Source organism: Pygoscelis adeliae, unplaced genomic scaffold, assembly GCF_000699105.1.
Source record: "Pygoscelis adeliae isolate BGI_AS28 unplaced genomic scaffold, ASM69910v1 Scaffold267, whole genome shotgun sequence".
Classification (NCBI taxonomy): domain Eukaryota; kingdom Metazoa; phylum Chordata; class Aves; order Sphenisciformes; family Spheniscidae; genus Pygoscelis; species Pygoscelis adeliae.
In genome coordinates, this window is record NW_008825150.1 from 2,060,454 (window position 1) to 2,075,705 (window position 15,252).

A 15,252-nucleotide genomic window follows, 5' to 3' on the forward strand; every position below is an offset into this window, starting at 1 on the left:
CACTCTGACCTTCTCTCAGAAAACCATGAACATGCCTGGCTACAGGACCTGTTGATGGTCTGTGTCTAATGTGTTCTGTGCTTGGTCCTCTTATAACCCTGCACTCCATCACCCACCTGAATGAGATTCCATACACCTCTCTGGGCACCACCAAAATTACCCTCACTGGTCCTGGTTTAAGTCCTAGATTTTCATGTTTGTTTGTGATCTGTGTACCCACGCTACCGCAGCAGGCAAGCCTCTAGCCTGTGAGGTGTTACAGCAAGAAGCCGACCTATACTACAAGGTGTGGTTTGGGACGTACAGAAATTCCTGGCTTTACACACACCTTGTCTCGTGTTTCTTCCACTACACTGTGGGCTGACAAAGAGACCTGATTTTCCCAAATGCCCTAGGTGTTGGCTTGGCTGCCTGCACCCCCAGGGGCACACCTAGGTGCTCTGCCAGCTTTTCCTCAGCCCACGGGCAAGAGAGCCATGCTCTCCTTGAGCAGACTAAGGGCTGGAGTAAGAGGGCAAGCAGGGAAAGCACCTGCCTGCAGGGAGAGCTGGTCTGTAAGGAGGTAGCACAACCAAGGACTTCGTTGATTTTATTTCACATTCAAGATGGGGGATGTCCCTGCTCCTCCTTACAGTGCTCACCCCAGGGACAAATCTGTGAATACCTGCTTTCATGGCTCAACTCTTCTCAGCAATCCAAAGATTTGGAACGAATTCTGTCACAGGCCCAGCTGCCAAGTCATAGTGCAGATACCGCTTATAGCTGATGCACAGCCAGGGTCATGACACTCTGTTCAGTCTTAATTGATTTCTGATTCAAGGGCCATCATCCTCTTACCAGCAAACACATTTTCAAGATGCAATTTCTTTGTTTCCTTTTTGCTCCCAAAATAGTTTGCTGGGGGGAAAAATTAACCTGCAGATTATACGTGCATGCAAAATACCTGACAGTGACAAGAAAGGCCAAAGGCGGGTTACTTAGGATCATTCCACTTCTGAATGAATTATTTGAATCACTCATTAAAAAGCAGTATCGTTAAGGCTGTGATGCAGCTGCAAATGGTGCTCAAATTGAGCACCTCTTTCAAACAGGTGAAATGCAATACCGGCTTTGAATATGTCATACATTAAATTGGTCTTGCCAACTAACGACTTGCCAACTTATTTTAACAACGGTTGACATCTACCCCGTGGTGGGGAGAGGATATTAGTTCTCAAGTTGTCCAGTTCCTTTTAAAGCTAGTGCCGATTATTCCTCATTAGTGCAGCATTTTTTCTCTCCATTTGTAAAGAAAGCTTTGGGCACAACTCTCACATGTTCCATGTGGCTCTTCTTAGGATGCAAAAGTATTTTATCCCAGACTTAAGAAAGAGTGCTTTTCGGTGCCCCTGTACTTCTGCCCTAAGAAGAGCCCATGTCCAACCCAGCATTTCATTTGCACATTGTTTTTTCTCGAAGCACAGCTCTCAGCCTGTCTGCTGCACAGACATCACGTACTTTTTTGCATGTGCATTTGGAACTGCCATTTCTTTGTGTATAGGGCAGACCCTTACTGACCTCTTATAAACTCAATTCTGGTCAAAGGTATTGAGAAATAAAGGGCAATGATAAGCTGAACACTAAGGGCCTGGTGCTGCTTTCTTTGCACCCCAAAACTCGTGATGTGATCCAAGGGAATTTGAGTTGTGTGAGGATTGCAAGAAATATTATCCCCACCTACTATTCTATGGTTAACTGCTGGATAACAGAACGAATCCCTCCATAGCCATCACTCCATGCTCTTCATTGTCAAGATATTCTCACATTTTTGGCACAAATGATTTAGTTAGAACTTATGTTGCATTTGGTGCAAAGAATGTTTATCCTTATTTTGCAACATTAAAATACAAATTATATATTGTAGTTTTAACAAAGAGTGCTCATGTGGAAAAGCATTTTCATCTGCTTCATTTTTTTAGTAAAAATCAATTATTTGAAAAATGCACTTAAATTCAAGTACCAACATATTTATTATAAAGAACAGGAATAGTTCAAACATTAGGTAACTACCTGAACATTCACAACATTTATGCCAAATTTAATATGATGCAGTCTGTGCTTTTATGACATTTTTATTATGTTTCTAAAAAGTGCATGCTGAATTTTATAGAAAATAAAAATATAAACATTGATTTGAAATATCAGGAAATAATTTGTTCAATTTTTATTTTCAAAAGAGACGAAAAGTCCTATATTGCCTCTAAACCTCATCAGGGTTTTATGACTAATCACAGTGCTGCATGCATTGAAAGGCATTTTCTAACTTGTGTTGTATTTCATTGTTTGCTGTCATTGGTTTTACACTAGAATAAGGTAAGTACTTTCCCTGAATCAATATCAAATGTATGTTGCTGTTACAGCTACAGTTCTTGCACAGTTTTGTCAATGATGGGCCGGTGGAAAATCATTTGTACTCTCTGAGATGTTCCACGTAGCTCTTGAGGGCCCTGATCCTGCAGCTCTTCCCCAGGGAGCAACTGGGGGAAGTTAAACTTAGCAGAAAGTGTTCAGCAGCTCACCCCGTACCACAGTGGGAATTTCACTGAGGCTGCAGTGAGAAGGACCGCTCCTTCTCCGGCGGTGCAGTGACCCCTGCCAATGGAGGGCACCCTGCGCGTTGCATGGGCGATCTCTCAGCTCCAAGGGGGAATTCCCACTTTTTTCTGTAATTAATGACCACAGAGCTGAAGCCACAGCCAGGTAGTGTATGTCAGTGAATCTGGATAGTGGCATAGCCACGCGTGCCCCTTAGACACACAGCAAGTGTCTCCCAGGTAGTTCTTTTGTTTCTTGTAATTCTGCTGCTTTGTGCTGTCGCAGTTAATAGATACCACCAATCAACATAGTTACTGAGCTCTGGGGTCAAATCTTGACCTCACTGGAGCCAAAGAATGTTTGCCATTGAGGTGAGCCATCAGGAGTTCAGTCAGAGCACATCACTTTTCTCATTATAGTACCCTTCTAACAAAGCATTTGTAATTCAGCCTCAAAATTTATCCCAAGCCTAGTTCTAAGAGGCATGCCATTGCTGTTTTCTAAGGCTTTGTTCATGTTTCATTTTGTTATCCAAATATTTTTGTTTCTATTTGGTTCCTATTGTGCCCTGCCAATTAAAAATAAAAGCACAGAAATAATGAACAACATTAGTATACACTGGGGGTTTTTACCGCATATTTTTCATTCCATTTGGCTATGTTCTATTTTCATAAATTTTAAATTGCAGACTTGTAGTTCAAACTGTGCTTTAGGAAACATGCAATAGCCAGAATGCTCCATTAAAGACTAAAGACCCAGAGTGACTCCTCCTCATAAACTGCTTTATTGTAGGTATTTATTGAACATGTCCTAGACAGAAATTTGTTCTTCTATATTGGCTGCATATTGTTTTCATCTAACCAGTATAACTCCAGTGACTTCACTGGAAAGTTATTTAGGGTTTCCTACATAAATTAGAGCAGTATTATCTTCTATTTATTTTTTAATAATGCACTCAAAACTGTCAAACAGATTATGCAGCAGTTGCTCCTACTAATTGCTTTTTTGCTGTTTGCTCCATCAGCAATACACAGATAACTTTTGATTCTTTACTTTTCTGATTCACTGATTGTTCAGTGAACACAGAGAAAAGGAAGGTCCAGCAGATGCTGACAGTCCATTACACACTTGCAAAGCAGCCTCCACGTTGCTACTAATATCTGAACAAAAGTTCCCTCCACACCCTCCATTATGGAAGGAGGGGTCTATTCCTAATATAGCTTGATGCTGTCTGGCACATTTTGGCTGCTCCAAACAACAAAACAACAGCAGAAGTATGGTAAAGCCTTTTATCAGTCTGTAAAAAATACAAAGTAAATTTATTAATAGTATTAAATCCACCAAATGCAAGAAATGTGTAACTACTCCTGCAAACTATATTATATAATCCTTATTGTGATCTTACAAAGCACTATTGATCTCTGTTATACAGTGCTTGCCTCCTACCAATCTATAACATTAATTCAGAAAAATAAATATGGACCTATTCCCATCTTGTGGATACCAGACTATACATACTATACAATATGATACGATACCATAATACACAGGGTATACCTATAGCAAGAGTTAAAATCATGCCATTTTCTATAGCAGGCATGAAGTTTTTATTTATGGAAGGGTTTTTTGCATTCAAACAGTAGTTGGAAAGCCCACCTCAGACATCAGTGAGAACAAGTTTGAACCATGTCAGTGCAAGTTAAAAATTAAGCATTTAGTTCTTAGGAATTTACATTTCTCTTATTTTTCATACACCGCACTGCTCTGGTGTTCAGTGTAAGATAGGGAACATATGTGTTTTCTTTGTTTGTAACATCTTGATCAACTTATAAAATAACAAAACAGAATGATATATGTAAAAAATAAGTAAATCTCTTGTAAGTTATTAGGTAACCCCTTCTTTGTTCCTTTTTTCAATTCTTTCTTTTCCTTTTTTTTTTTTCCCCCTCCTTTGTTCATTGTTTTAAACATCTTCATCAACTTTAAGGCCAGATGGAAAATGGTTAGGTATTTGAAGTGAAATACAGGCCAGGTATACCTGGCAGTGTCCAAAACAGGTCCTGAAAATCTCTGCTGAGCTGTTGCTGAATGTGAGCAGACCAAGGGCAGGAGGGAGACAGGGGAACGTGAAGGCCCCAAGGCCAAGAATGGCTTGGGCATTCAGGGCTCAGCATGTGCCTTGGCTGCCCAAGTCATGCTTAAGCTGAGGATCTCACAGCTGAGCTCAGTCCTAAATTTTACCAGGTCCAGAAACAGCAATTTTTTCAGCCAAACACATTGACAGGCTCCGCTTGGTCCCATGTACCTAGACTGAGGCCACTTGGAGTTGGGTAGTGCTTTCTCCCAGGCCCGTCTCCTGTGTTTTGGCTGCAGAGCAGCCTTCTCCCAGCAGAGAGGTGCTCCATCCTCACTTCATGGTTAGGATGCTCTCCTGAGAGGTGGGATGTCACCTTGAAGGCCCTGTGTCTAAGGAACCACCCACTTCCCAGGCAATAGGAATTAAAGGGAAGGCAAGATTAAGATCTCCTTCAAGCCTCATGACCAACGGCAGCCTCTTTCAGGAGCAGGTTCAGGGTCTTGACTTCCCTCCTGCCTTCCTCAGTGAGGCACTCGGCATTGCAGTGAGGGCGATGTTCCACAGAGATGAGTACAGGACCAGAATAAAGACTGATCTTCAATGCTGCTTTGCACTTGTGCTACCAAGTGACATTAAAACTATTATAGACTCGCCGCTGTCACTCTCTCACACAAAACTCCTACAAATCAGCACAGACCTTTTCACTTGAAGAAATCAGGACAAATCAACCTCAAATATCAACCCCTCCCCTAATTGCCAAATGCTCTAGAGCTCTGCCTTACTGTAAGAGCACCAAAAGTTGTGCCGAGTCTAGACCCGTTTGCATTCATTGTCACCAGGAGCTGGATTTTGTTTCATTCTTGTATGTACATTCCAGTGGCAAAAAAAAAGAAGTGTCATTTTTCTGTAAAATTGGTTGAAGAAATTTGCAAAGCCTTGGAAAACTAGTTGGGAAGCAACTTGGAATTGCTTAGGGGTTTATATCCTAGATTTTGACACAACTGCTTTTATTCAAGTTAGTCAATCACCTTCTAGATCAGCTGTTGAAAAGGGTGTAATTTTATTATATAGATTTTTTTAGATGAAGTTATCATACTACAGCAAAAGCTATCTTTGCCTCTGGAGGATCATACATATTTTGAAAAGCATGCAATTATTTCCTTTTCCTAAGGGCCACATTCACTAAAAATAAGCTTATGCACTAGAGAGGAAAGTATGACTGATTACAGTACGAGTATTTACTTTTTACTCACAGAGAAAACTCACAAGTGAAAACCTGCCTCGCACCCACAAATGGGAGATTTGTTGACTGTAGTGTCTACTGCAGGCCTTTACTTCACAGATCACCTTCAAAATTCGATGGACTTCTTGGTTTGGAGGCTCCTGGTAACATTCAGTCCCTTGGAATAGAGATACTTAGGCCAGGCATCCTTCTCCCACTTCAAGACGAAGCTAGAAAGCACAAGGTCCTACGTGGTCAGGGAGGATTAGGAGAGGGAGTCAGAAATTAGCCTGAGACTGCACAGGTTCATTGTGACTTTGCAGCTCCTTTCCCCTGGGAATGAAAAGAAAATTTGGCCACGCAGTCACCAGCAGTTCCTCCTGGGTGAAGCTCTTTACACCTGTTGGAGTTGTCCTCAGGGTCTGCATGGTTAACGCTGTGCTCCGATCTCTTAAAGAAACTGCATCCTCTGACTGCATCTATGGGAGTATCTTGTATGCCATTTTTCCATGTGGAGAAAGGGGTTCTCGGGTGGCTCTAAAATCTAGAGTCTGGCTGCAGTATGCGATACTATTTTTATTTTTAAAAGTAGTTCTCCAATCAGAAGATCTTTCCCATACTCTGGGACTCTACAGTACAGTGTGCAAGAGTGACCGTCTCTCTTATAGCCACGTCTTGGCCGCTCTGTACAGCTGGCCAAACGCTCTATAAGTAGTAGGTCTGAGAGGAGACATTCTGTATCAGATCTACAGAATACACAAACCTTTTCATTCTCATGTAATTCTGAATGCAATTTGGCTGTAGATTTATGTAGACTGTATTTGTGTGTATGCACCGGGGGTCTGGATATGTATGTAAACGAACCAAGAAAAGGCACAGCCAGCCAAAGCTCTGTGGCTGTTCTGCAGTCCCCTGCCACAGCAGAGGCAGTAGTATGTAGAGGCTCTGTCGTGCTGCACATGCATGTGCCATGAGTAGACTCACAAGGATGCACCACAGATGTTACAGCTCCATTTCCAAAGCTGCTGAAATTTGGAAACTGAAGGTGGGATCTGGCCCTTAGATGGGTTTCAGGTACCAAAGTTCCAGACAGCCATCTTGTCCACCACTGCCCCCTCATGGTTCGTTCTTCCCTCAATGGGAGAAGTAGAAACCTATGTTAGGTGGGATGGGTCTTGTCCTCCAGGTAGGTCTTCCGAACAAGTGTCCCTTCTTTAATTAGGCTGCAGTCAAGCTGCCTCTTGCCCAGTCTCCTCCCAGACATGATGCTGCTTATTTCCTAGATCTTCCTTTAATTTTGGATGGGGGTGTATTGGGGAGGGAAATGTTAAGTCTGCATAAAAGTGTTGCACTTCACTTCCTATATAGTAAAAGTGGAAGATAATGAAGTGGAGTAAAGCTTTTCTTCTGTTTTCAAGGTAAAGCAGTTAACGATCTAAGATGGATAACTAGAGTATAAAACCCCTGTAGAGAAATGCCCTATATTGAGAGGGTATGAAGTGCATAGAGCTTTAGTGAATCTGGTCCTAGGCAGCACAAGTTTTCATTAGCTGAAAGCTCTTAACTTCTACCTAAGATAATGAATTGTATTTACAATTTTTATTTAAAAGCAAACTGGGACAGATTCTCAATTGCCTTGTACCTTGCTGTTGTACAAAAGGTGCAATATATACCACTTTACATAGGGTTGAAAGGTCATGCAAGGAAAAAGAAGAATCTGTCCCACTAGCTCACTGCTCTGAAAGAGTTTAAACTACATATAAAAAACTGACACTTTTCTCTTCCTCCCCCCCGCCCTTTGATTTTAACAGCACTCGCAAACAAAATTACATGATGAATTTTTCACGGCAACATGGGCTCAGGCATTTCTACAACAGAAGACGAAGGTCACTTAGACGATATCCATGAAGAAATGAAAAATTTATTTTTTTCCTCCCAACATGTGATGTGTTGCTTTCCATTCTTTAAATCTAGCACTGCATCTGGTATCAGGACTTTTCTGCAACTGGCTTGATGAATAATTGAAAGCCTTTCTCAAGACAGAGTGTACACCACTTTTTCGCACTGTGAACTAATGAGAAGTGACTTATTTTCTCATAGGTAAATGTTTTAATGTTAATGTGTCTGTGAAAATTGTGACCTGTTGTAATATCAGTTACAGTGGCAGTATTGGAAGTAAGCAACTAATTCTGTTTAACAGGAAAAAAAGTTTAAGCACAAAGACTTTTCAGATTTTATGTTTAAAACCCCTACATACAGAATTTAACATTCTTTGTCACATAGGTATTTAAGTGCACTGTATTTCAGCTCTGTGTCATTTTATATGATTAAGTTATCATTGTTTGTCCTCTTTGTATTCTCTTCTACAACATGACACATTGGCACTGTATTTACTTGTTTTGTTGTTGTAATATTTTTGCTGCTGATTTTTGGGCTATTTACCTTCTGACAAAATGTATTAAAAAAAAAATCACAGTACCTAATCAAGAAGATAATTGCAAAAGTAGTTGTAAAGGCATTGATATCCTTTGGTCTTATTCTTTGATATGTCTGTTGGTTAGCATTGTTTTGTGGATAAAAAAGAATGCTTGACATTAAACTTTTTTCTACTAAGGAGTTGTGGATGAAGCCCCAAACATAAGTTCCCAATTCCCTGTCTAAATGTAGTCAGTTCTCTGCAACTGATTTACTTACAGTAACTGCCATTTGGTGTCTGTAGTAATGAAGTGATTTGTAAACAGTGAACGTTTCATCGTGTTCTCTTTGGTGTTTGTTTCTATTGCGGGTCATGCTTGTATCTTCTGATAAAGTTGTATCTACACCAGCAACATTATAATGCCCCTACAGCCCTAAACTGTCTATTATCATAAATAAAATGCTTCACTTTATGGTGAACCAAGCTAAAGATCCATGCTTCAATAAAAATAATGTCAACAAACAATTCTGACGTTAGACTTTTCAAGCCATGCAGGCTTTACATGAAATCATAAACAAAATTCTTTTACTAAACACCTAGATTCTAATGCAAACATCGATGGTATTTTTTAATATTTAGTACATCACACTTAACACCACTTTACAAATAACTCAAACCAAAAGACCTTCCCAGTCCCACCTGTGGGCATAATGTGGTCGTTGGAACAGGTCCTGGTGCAAGGAATGAAACAATGAAATGGGACTACGGACTAATACACACTCTCAGTTGTCTTTATCTGCAAACCCAATGTGCAATGTGCGAATCGGCATTTCCAAGCTCTGAGGACTACAGTGCAGCACATAAGCAACCTGGTTCAAAACAGACAAAGTTGCTAATTCTTAGAATCATAGAATCATTTAGGTTGGAAAAGACCTTTAAGATCATCAAGTCCAACTGTTAACCTAGCACTGCCAAGTCCACCACTAAACCATGTCCCTAAGCGCCTCATCTACACGTCTTTTAAATACCTCCAGGGATGGGGACTCAACCACTTCCCCGGGCAGTCTGTGCCAATGCTTGACAACCCTTTCGGTGAAGAAATTTTTCCTAATAGCCAATCTATTGCAACTTGAGGCCGTTCCCTCTCGTCCTATCGCTTGTTACTTGGGAGAAGAGACCAACACCCACCTCACTACAACCTCCTTTCAGGTAGTTGTAAAGAGCGATAAGGTCTCCCCTGAGTCTCCTTTCCTCCAGGCTAAACAACCCCAGTTCCCTCAGCTGCTCCTCATCAGAGAGAAGTATCATATATACCTGCTATGCTCTCACATCATGCACATCTGCTTCTGGCACCACACTGGTCTGAACTAGAATGGTGTTTGTTACACATCCATGCTCAGCCACCTAAAATGTGTTTCATTTTTAAGAGGTTTTTGATCAAAGGTACCAGAGCAGTGCAGGAAAAAAGAAGGTCATTCAGTGACCAACTAGTCAAAACCTTGGCTTGGTCAAAATTATGCAACAGAACTTTGACAGACCTAGAAACTTACTGCAACAGCCCAGCCTCCTGCAGCTGCAAACTCGAGAATGGTGTGTGTGCTTTCAATCCTTGAAACAAGATAAAGGAACTATTCAGAGAAAGAGCAGGAAGAAAAAAAATTAGCTTATTAAAGAATATAATAGCTTAATAGTTGGACAAGAGATTTTAAAATATTGTAATAAAAGTTTCACCCATTGAACAAACAAAAATGCAAGATATAAACACTCCTATTTTTAAAGATAATTTTATTTGCCCTACTATGTCAATAGATGGGTGATACTGCAATCTAAAATGCATGTGCAGCTACTGTGTTGCTAGGGAATTAATTTATTTTAAAGAATTTAGATACAATGAGGCACTTAATCTGACTTCTCTTTCCAGGTAAGAGACCAGCATAATCAGAGAAGCTGCTTTTCACGATTGTATTTATGTCCTTTGAATAACATACGTAATTATGACTACTGAGGAGTCCCCCAAGGCATTTCACCAGAGCTCACTGTGAACTAGGTGCAGGCTTTTCTCAAGAAAATCATCCCCGCTGGTAGATTCCCAAGTGGTGGTGTCATTTGCCCTTTCCAGATTCCAGGAAGTTCTTCCTTACATTTTTTCCATTCCTACAGCACACAAGGTAGTGTGCACATATGGCATGCTCAGTGTACGTACTGTTTTATTTTTCCTCCCATATGACTGAAAACAATGCGTCATCTGACATTAAATAGTTGTTAAAATAGCAAGGGTGACGCAGCACATAATGAATGGCAATAAAACAGTGATAGTGCTATAAAATGTACTAATAAGCTTATCTACTGGTATAAAACTTTGGCAGGCGTAACTATGAAAACTGATGCTTTTTATACCTTATAGTCTTCCTCATTTCTCCTATCAGCTCACTAACCCATGTTCCAGTAGAATAAGGAGAACATAAGAGAAATTAAATAAAAATACAGGAAGACGAAGCTCTGACCTGCTGGAGTTCCTGGAACAACCAAAACCTGAATTTCTCATAATTTTACCTGAATGTTCTTCTCTTGAGCTTGCTTCATCCACAGGTGATAACATTACCTTAGCGAGAGGAAATGAGTGTAGCACAAGTATTCTGAAGGACCAAATTAGGCTTTGCGTGAACTTGACAATTTAGAGAAATGGGTAGAAATGAAATAACACAGCAAATACAATCAAGGACAAGACATTGTCAAAGAGCAAGGTACCAGCACACAAAGTGGGTAAATACCTGGCTAGGCAGCAAAACTATAGGAAGAAAATCAACAGTGTAAAGCAGTTTAAAAAAAAAGCCGTTTTGCATTATATCAATAGAAGCATTTATGGTAAAACATGGTAAATATATACATGGCTGTCAGTGCTGGTAAAGTAGACAGCAGTTGTCAGCTGTTGAGCCCTTCACTTAAATACAGATGTAAACAAGTTGGAGAGATTGCAGAGTACAGCAGAAAAAACAAGACCCTTGAAACCATGACCTTCCAAGTAGAGAGAGTTGGTTTGTTTAGTCTGGAAAGGAAAACATTTGGAAAGAGACATGACAACAGCCATAAACACAGATCTGTGTTTTACTTACTTGCTAACCCTTCAGGGCAAATGTCACCGGGTGAAAATGCTGCCACAGCATCACCTCAACATTTAACCATGAGTGGGGAATGGGGTTTGGTTATTATCCAAGCAGGAAGCCAGCGCGAGGCTCTGTAAGCCCCACTGACGGACACACAAAGGGCCACACACACGCAGCAAGGTACAACAGATAAACCCCGCTCAATTCAGCTCTGTAGTGAGGCTTAGCTAAACGTGATGCAATACTGGAGTAACAGGAACAAGCTAGCTGTAGAGGGGAGCTACCTTAATCCTGAGCTGGTGAGGGAGCCTCAAAACCAAGTGAGATCAGCAAAAGGGCTTGTCTGCCTTAAGCAAGGCCCTAAAGAACTCTTCAAGGGCTGTTAGCAATCTGGAGCAGCTGAGACCACGCGACCACTTGCAGCACATCTCCTGTGAAGGAGCAGATGGAGCACCTACCATCCGCAGGTGGTGGATCTGCTCCTGAAAGAAACAACAGTGAGATATGAGGCTGCAAAAGCCATATGGGTGAGATGTGGACGAACTGCCTAGTGTTCTCCTGTGTTACTGATGTTTTATGACTTGCTTTTTTCTTCCCTATGTCTTCTCAATGCAGCTGAAGGGACCAACCTGGCAGCAAGCCTGAGGATTTAGGCCTGTGCATGGCTAATTATTGCAGAGCCTGATAGGGAGAGTTTGAGCTGTCACCCAGCAAGGAGGGGCCCAGTAAAAATGGTATTCCAGGGATGGAGGAGTACTGTGCTGGAGGCCACCGATAAATGCTGGGTTTATAGTCTGAATTTCTATTTCTTTTGAAAGAAAACAAGTTTGATAAGCTTCTTTAGGGAAAAAAAAAAAAGAGGATGTGGTTGTGCTTTTGAGCTGTGCTGCTTGGGAGAGATCTGTGAAAGAGTTAGTGGCAAAGAAGTTATTTCAGAGAGCTCGGCTGCTTCCCTGATTGCCTCTCTGCCAAAGGCAGGACTGTGGGAGGTACTGGGCAGTCACAGGTTTCGGGGCCCCTTCTGCATTAGGATGCTATTGCTGACACCATAAGAGCTGGCTGATAGCCCCAGGTCCCTCTTTCCCAGCACACTGACTGCAGATACACGCCAGCCTTCTGCTGATACCGTATTGCTCCAGGTGTGCTAGAAACAGCATGCGCAAAGCCATTCAACTGGTTTATATTTATGACTGGGCAACTAACTTAGCTCATTTAAAATCACACCCTTCTCAAGAGACATTTTAAAGGATTTGAGTTCAACCACTTTCAAGGAACTTATGGTAAAAAGGAAAATGTCCTAATGTCTGGGCCTCTGCTAGAATAACTGTGCTATTATGGACAATAATAAAATTTGACATGACTAAGGTATCTGTATAGGATGTGGGTAGTAATTAATTAACAGGAGCAATTTTAATTAACAGGAGCAGTTTGAGAACCAAGCCAATTGCCACTGAAATCAGTGGGAAACCCCCTGTAAATCTAAATGCATTTCACTTCAATCTGGCAATGTCCTCCTCAACCTTACTAACTCAGCTGGTTTGACCCATCCTAGGACTGGCGTAAGACTCCATGGTCAAATATATTCAGGGTTTTTTTCTGCCTTAGAAAGTTGTCACATTATTAGAAGAACTCTGAGTGTAGTTAGGGAGTGGCTGGGAGCGACCCAGTCAAGGGAGCCCATCTGATGCAGTTTGCTAATTTGGGATGTCCCGTATGGGATGTCCACGCCAATGAGACAACCAGAAGCATCAGAAGTCTCCGCACTCCCCAGTCCCTCAGCTAGCTCCTGTGCCCATACTCACTACCAGCAGTTGTTTGAGGAAGTTGAGAAAACTAAACAGCCCGACAACTGGAGCTCTATCCAGCTACCGAGCGCTGGATCTGGCCTTTGATGGTGCCTCACAGCTTTCCTTATGCTGCTGGAGAGCAATGGCTCCTGCTGCTCCATCCCCTATGAGCCAGACGAGCCCTCAAAGCTCACACTGGGCTCTCTGTCATCACACAGCTCCAGTGGTGTGTGTGCCATTAACTAATTTCCCTCAATTATCCTCCACAGGAATTTTTTTAGTCTCTCCAATTGTCCGTATTGTTTATTCTGTATTAACTTCCCCTCCCTTTTTTTGTTTTGACCAAAAATCCTCTTTTCATCTTGTTCCTACTGAGTTCAGCACTGTATTAATCCCTGCTCTTCTCTCAGAGCTGAAGAACTGAAGCATGTTTTACCATTTTAGACAACGCTGGAAAGAAGCAATAAAAAGAATTATTAACCTTCCCAGTGGGTCACGCACAAGAAATTAAAACCAGCTTCAGTTCATGTATTTACATGCAACCATCAACACAATTAGTGTAACATAATCCGCAGTGTGGATTACTGTAACATTCAAAATGATTTATACCTTTGTGGATTTTTCTAGCAGGAAATCTGCTATTCCCACGTTTGTTTCAGGCTTTCTCCTCTCCCTCCTCTCTGTGCAGGGTGTATAAGCACAGCTCTGTCTGTGGTACGTTACTGCAATGTATGCTTTACTTGTAATAAAGCACTTCAGAATTTCAGTACATCAGTGGTAACACACCACCTTCATAAGGTCATTAATTCTAACATAAGCTACAGATGCCCAAGTTCAGAAAAAAAATAGCTTTTTGGATAAATAAATATGAATCAAAAAATATGTCTGTCCCAAAGTATCTCCATTTACCCAGTTCTGTGTAACACTGGCATATAGCACCATTCCACATGAAGTCTGATGTATGTGGCGTATCTAATATATCACTCTAAAATGGTTCATCAAAATGCCTTTTTGTTACAGCCCATTTTGGATAAAACCAGTTATAACAAACCTCTTATTTAAAATGCAACTTTTGAAATGTTTTGACCTTGAAATTTCTCAGTTTGACAACACTGAAATTTAAAGTACTTTATTTCAGCTTGAATTAATTTAAATTTTATTTAAGTTACTCTTAAACTCTAACAAGGGCTAACATGTCAAGGAATCATTTTAAGGTCTTCAAAATAATACATTCCAATAGACACCAGGTTTGCAATTTTTTTCATGGTCTTAGTGCGTAAGAATGTTTTTTTCCTACCAGTCGTAGATACAAAACCAAATCTCTAAGAATCTGAGAGGCGGGAAAACATTTTCTCCTGGGCAGGAGAGAACACTATCATTATGTTGGAAAACATTTATAAATCAAGGACTGAAAGATGAGATCTGTGAAGATATTTCACTACTTCCTGCTGTTCACAAGGAAATCGATACCTACGTATCCTTTGCATCCCTAAATAAATAAGAAACTATGTCCAGTCACTTGTGAGACCAACCACTCTGAGGCCCAGGCTGACAAGTGTGTTTCTCAGGCACCAGAGGTAGCGAAAGTCCGCTCCTCATTATAAAAGAAGAAAAATAATTGTAAGTCAGGCTCTTGAAGCGTTCAGTCAACATGAAGTCCTTCAGAAATTTGTGTTTTTACATTCATTTGCACGGCTGGCATACCTCCGTGTCTGACGCCTGGTGCGTCTGCTACATTTCTTAAAGGACAGAGCATTGATCTCTGCTTTTTCAAATCCATTTGAGACAATAAATCCGGAGGCTTCTTCACCGGGATTTCGGCACAACCCCGCTGGGGTTTATTTATCAAGCAACACGGCATTCCCCAGCACTGCGCACACGAGCGCAAAACCAACCAGGCCACGTCCTGTGTACGGCGTCACTGCTAGCGAGTGCCCACCCCATGCTCCCCAGTTACATGTTTACATTTAGATTAGAAATAAATTGTATTTGTATTATAATTACATATTTCGTGCCTGTGTATATATATCCGAAAGGGAGGGCTGGGGGTGACACCTCGGCTACGCCCAGGG

General features: G+C 41.2%; 1 protein-coding gene across 1 annotated transcript in view; it reads left to right on the forward strand.

Annotated features, from left to right (window-relative positions):
* Positions 1-8,799, forward strand: part of RELN (reelin) — a 305,627-nt gene extending 296,828 nt beyond the window's left edge. Inside the window, exons 66-67 of the mRNA XM_009328375.1 lie at positions 2,347-2,352; positions 7,685-8,799. Coding sequence (XP_009326650.1) covers positions 2,347-2,352; positions 7,685-7,781 — 103 coding nt within the window. The 3' untranslated portion in view covers positions 7,782-8,799. The remainder of the gene's footprint in view (positions 1-2,346; positions 2,353-7,684) is intronic.
* Positions 8,800-15,252: the final 6,453 nt, after the last annotated feature.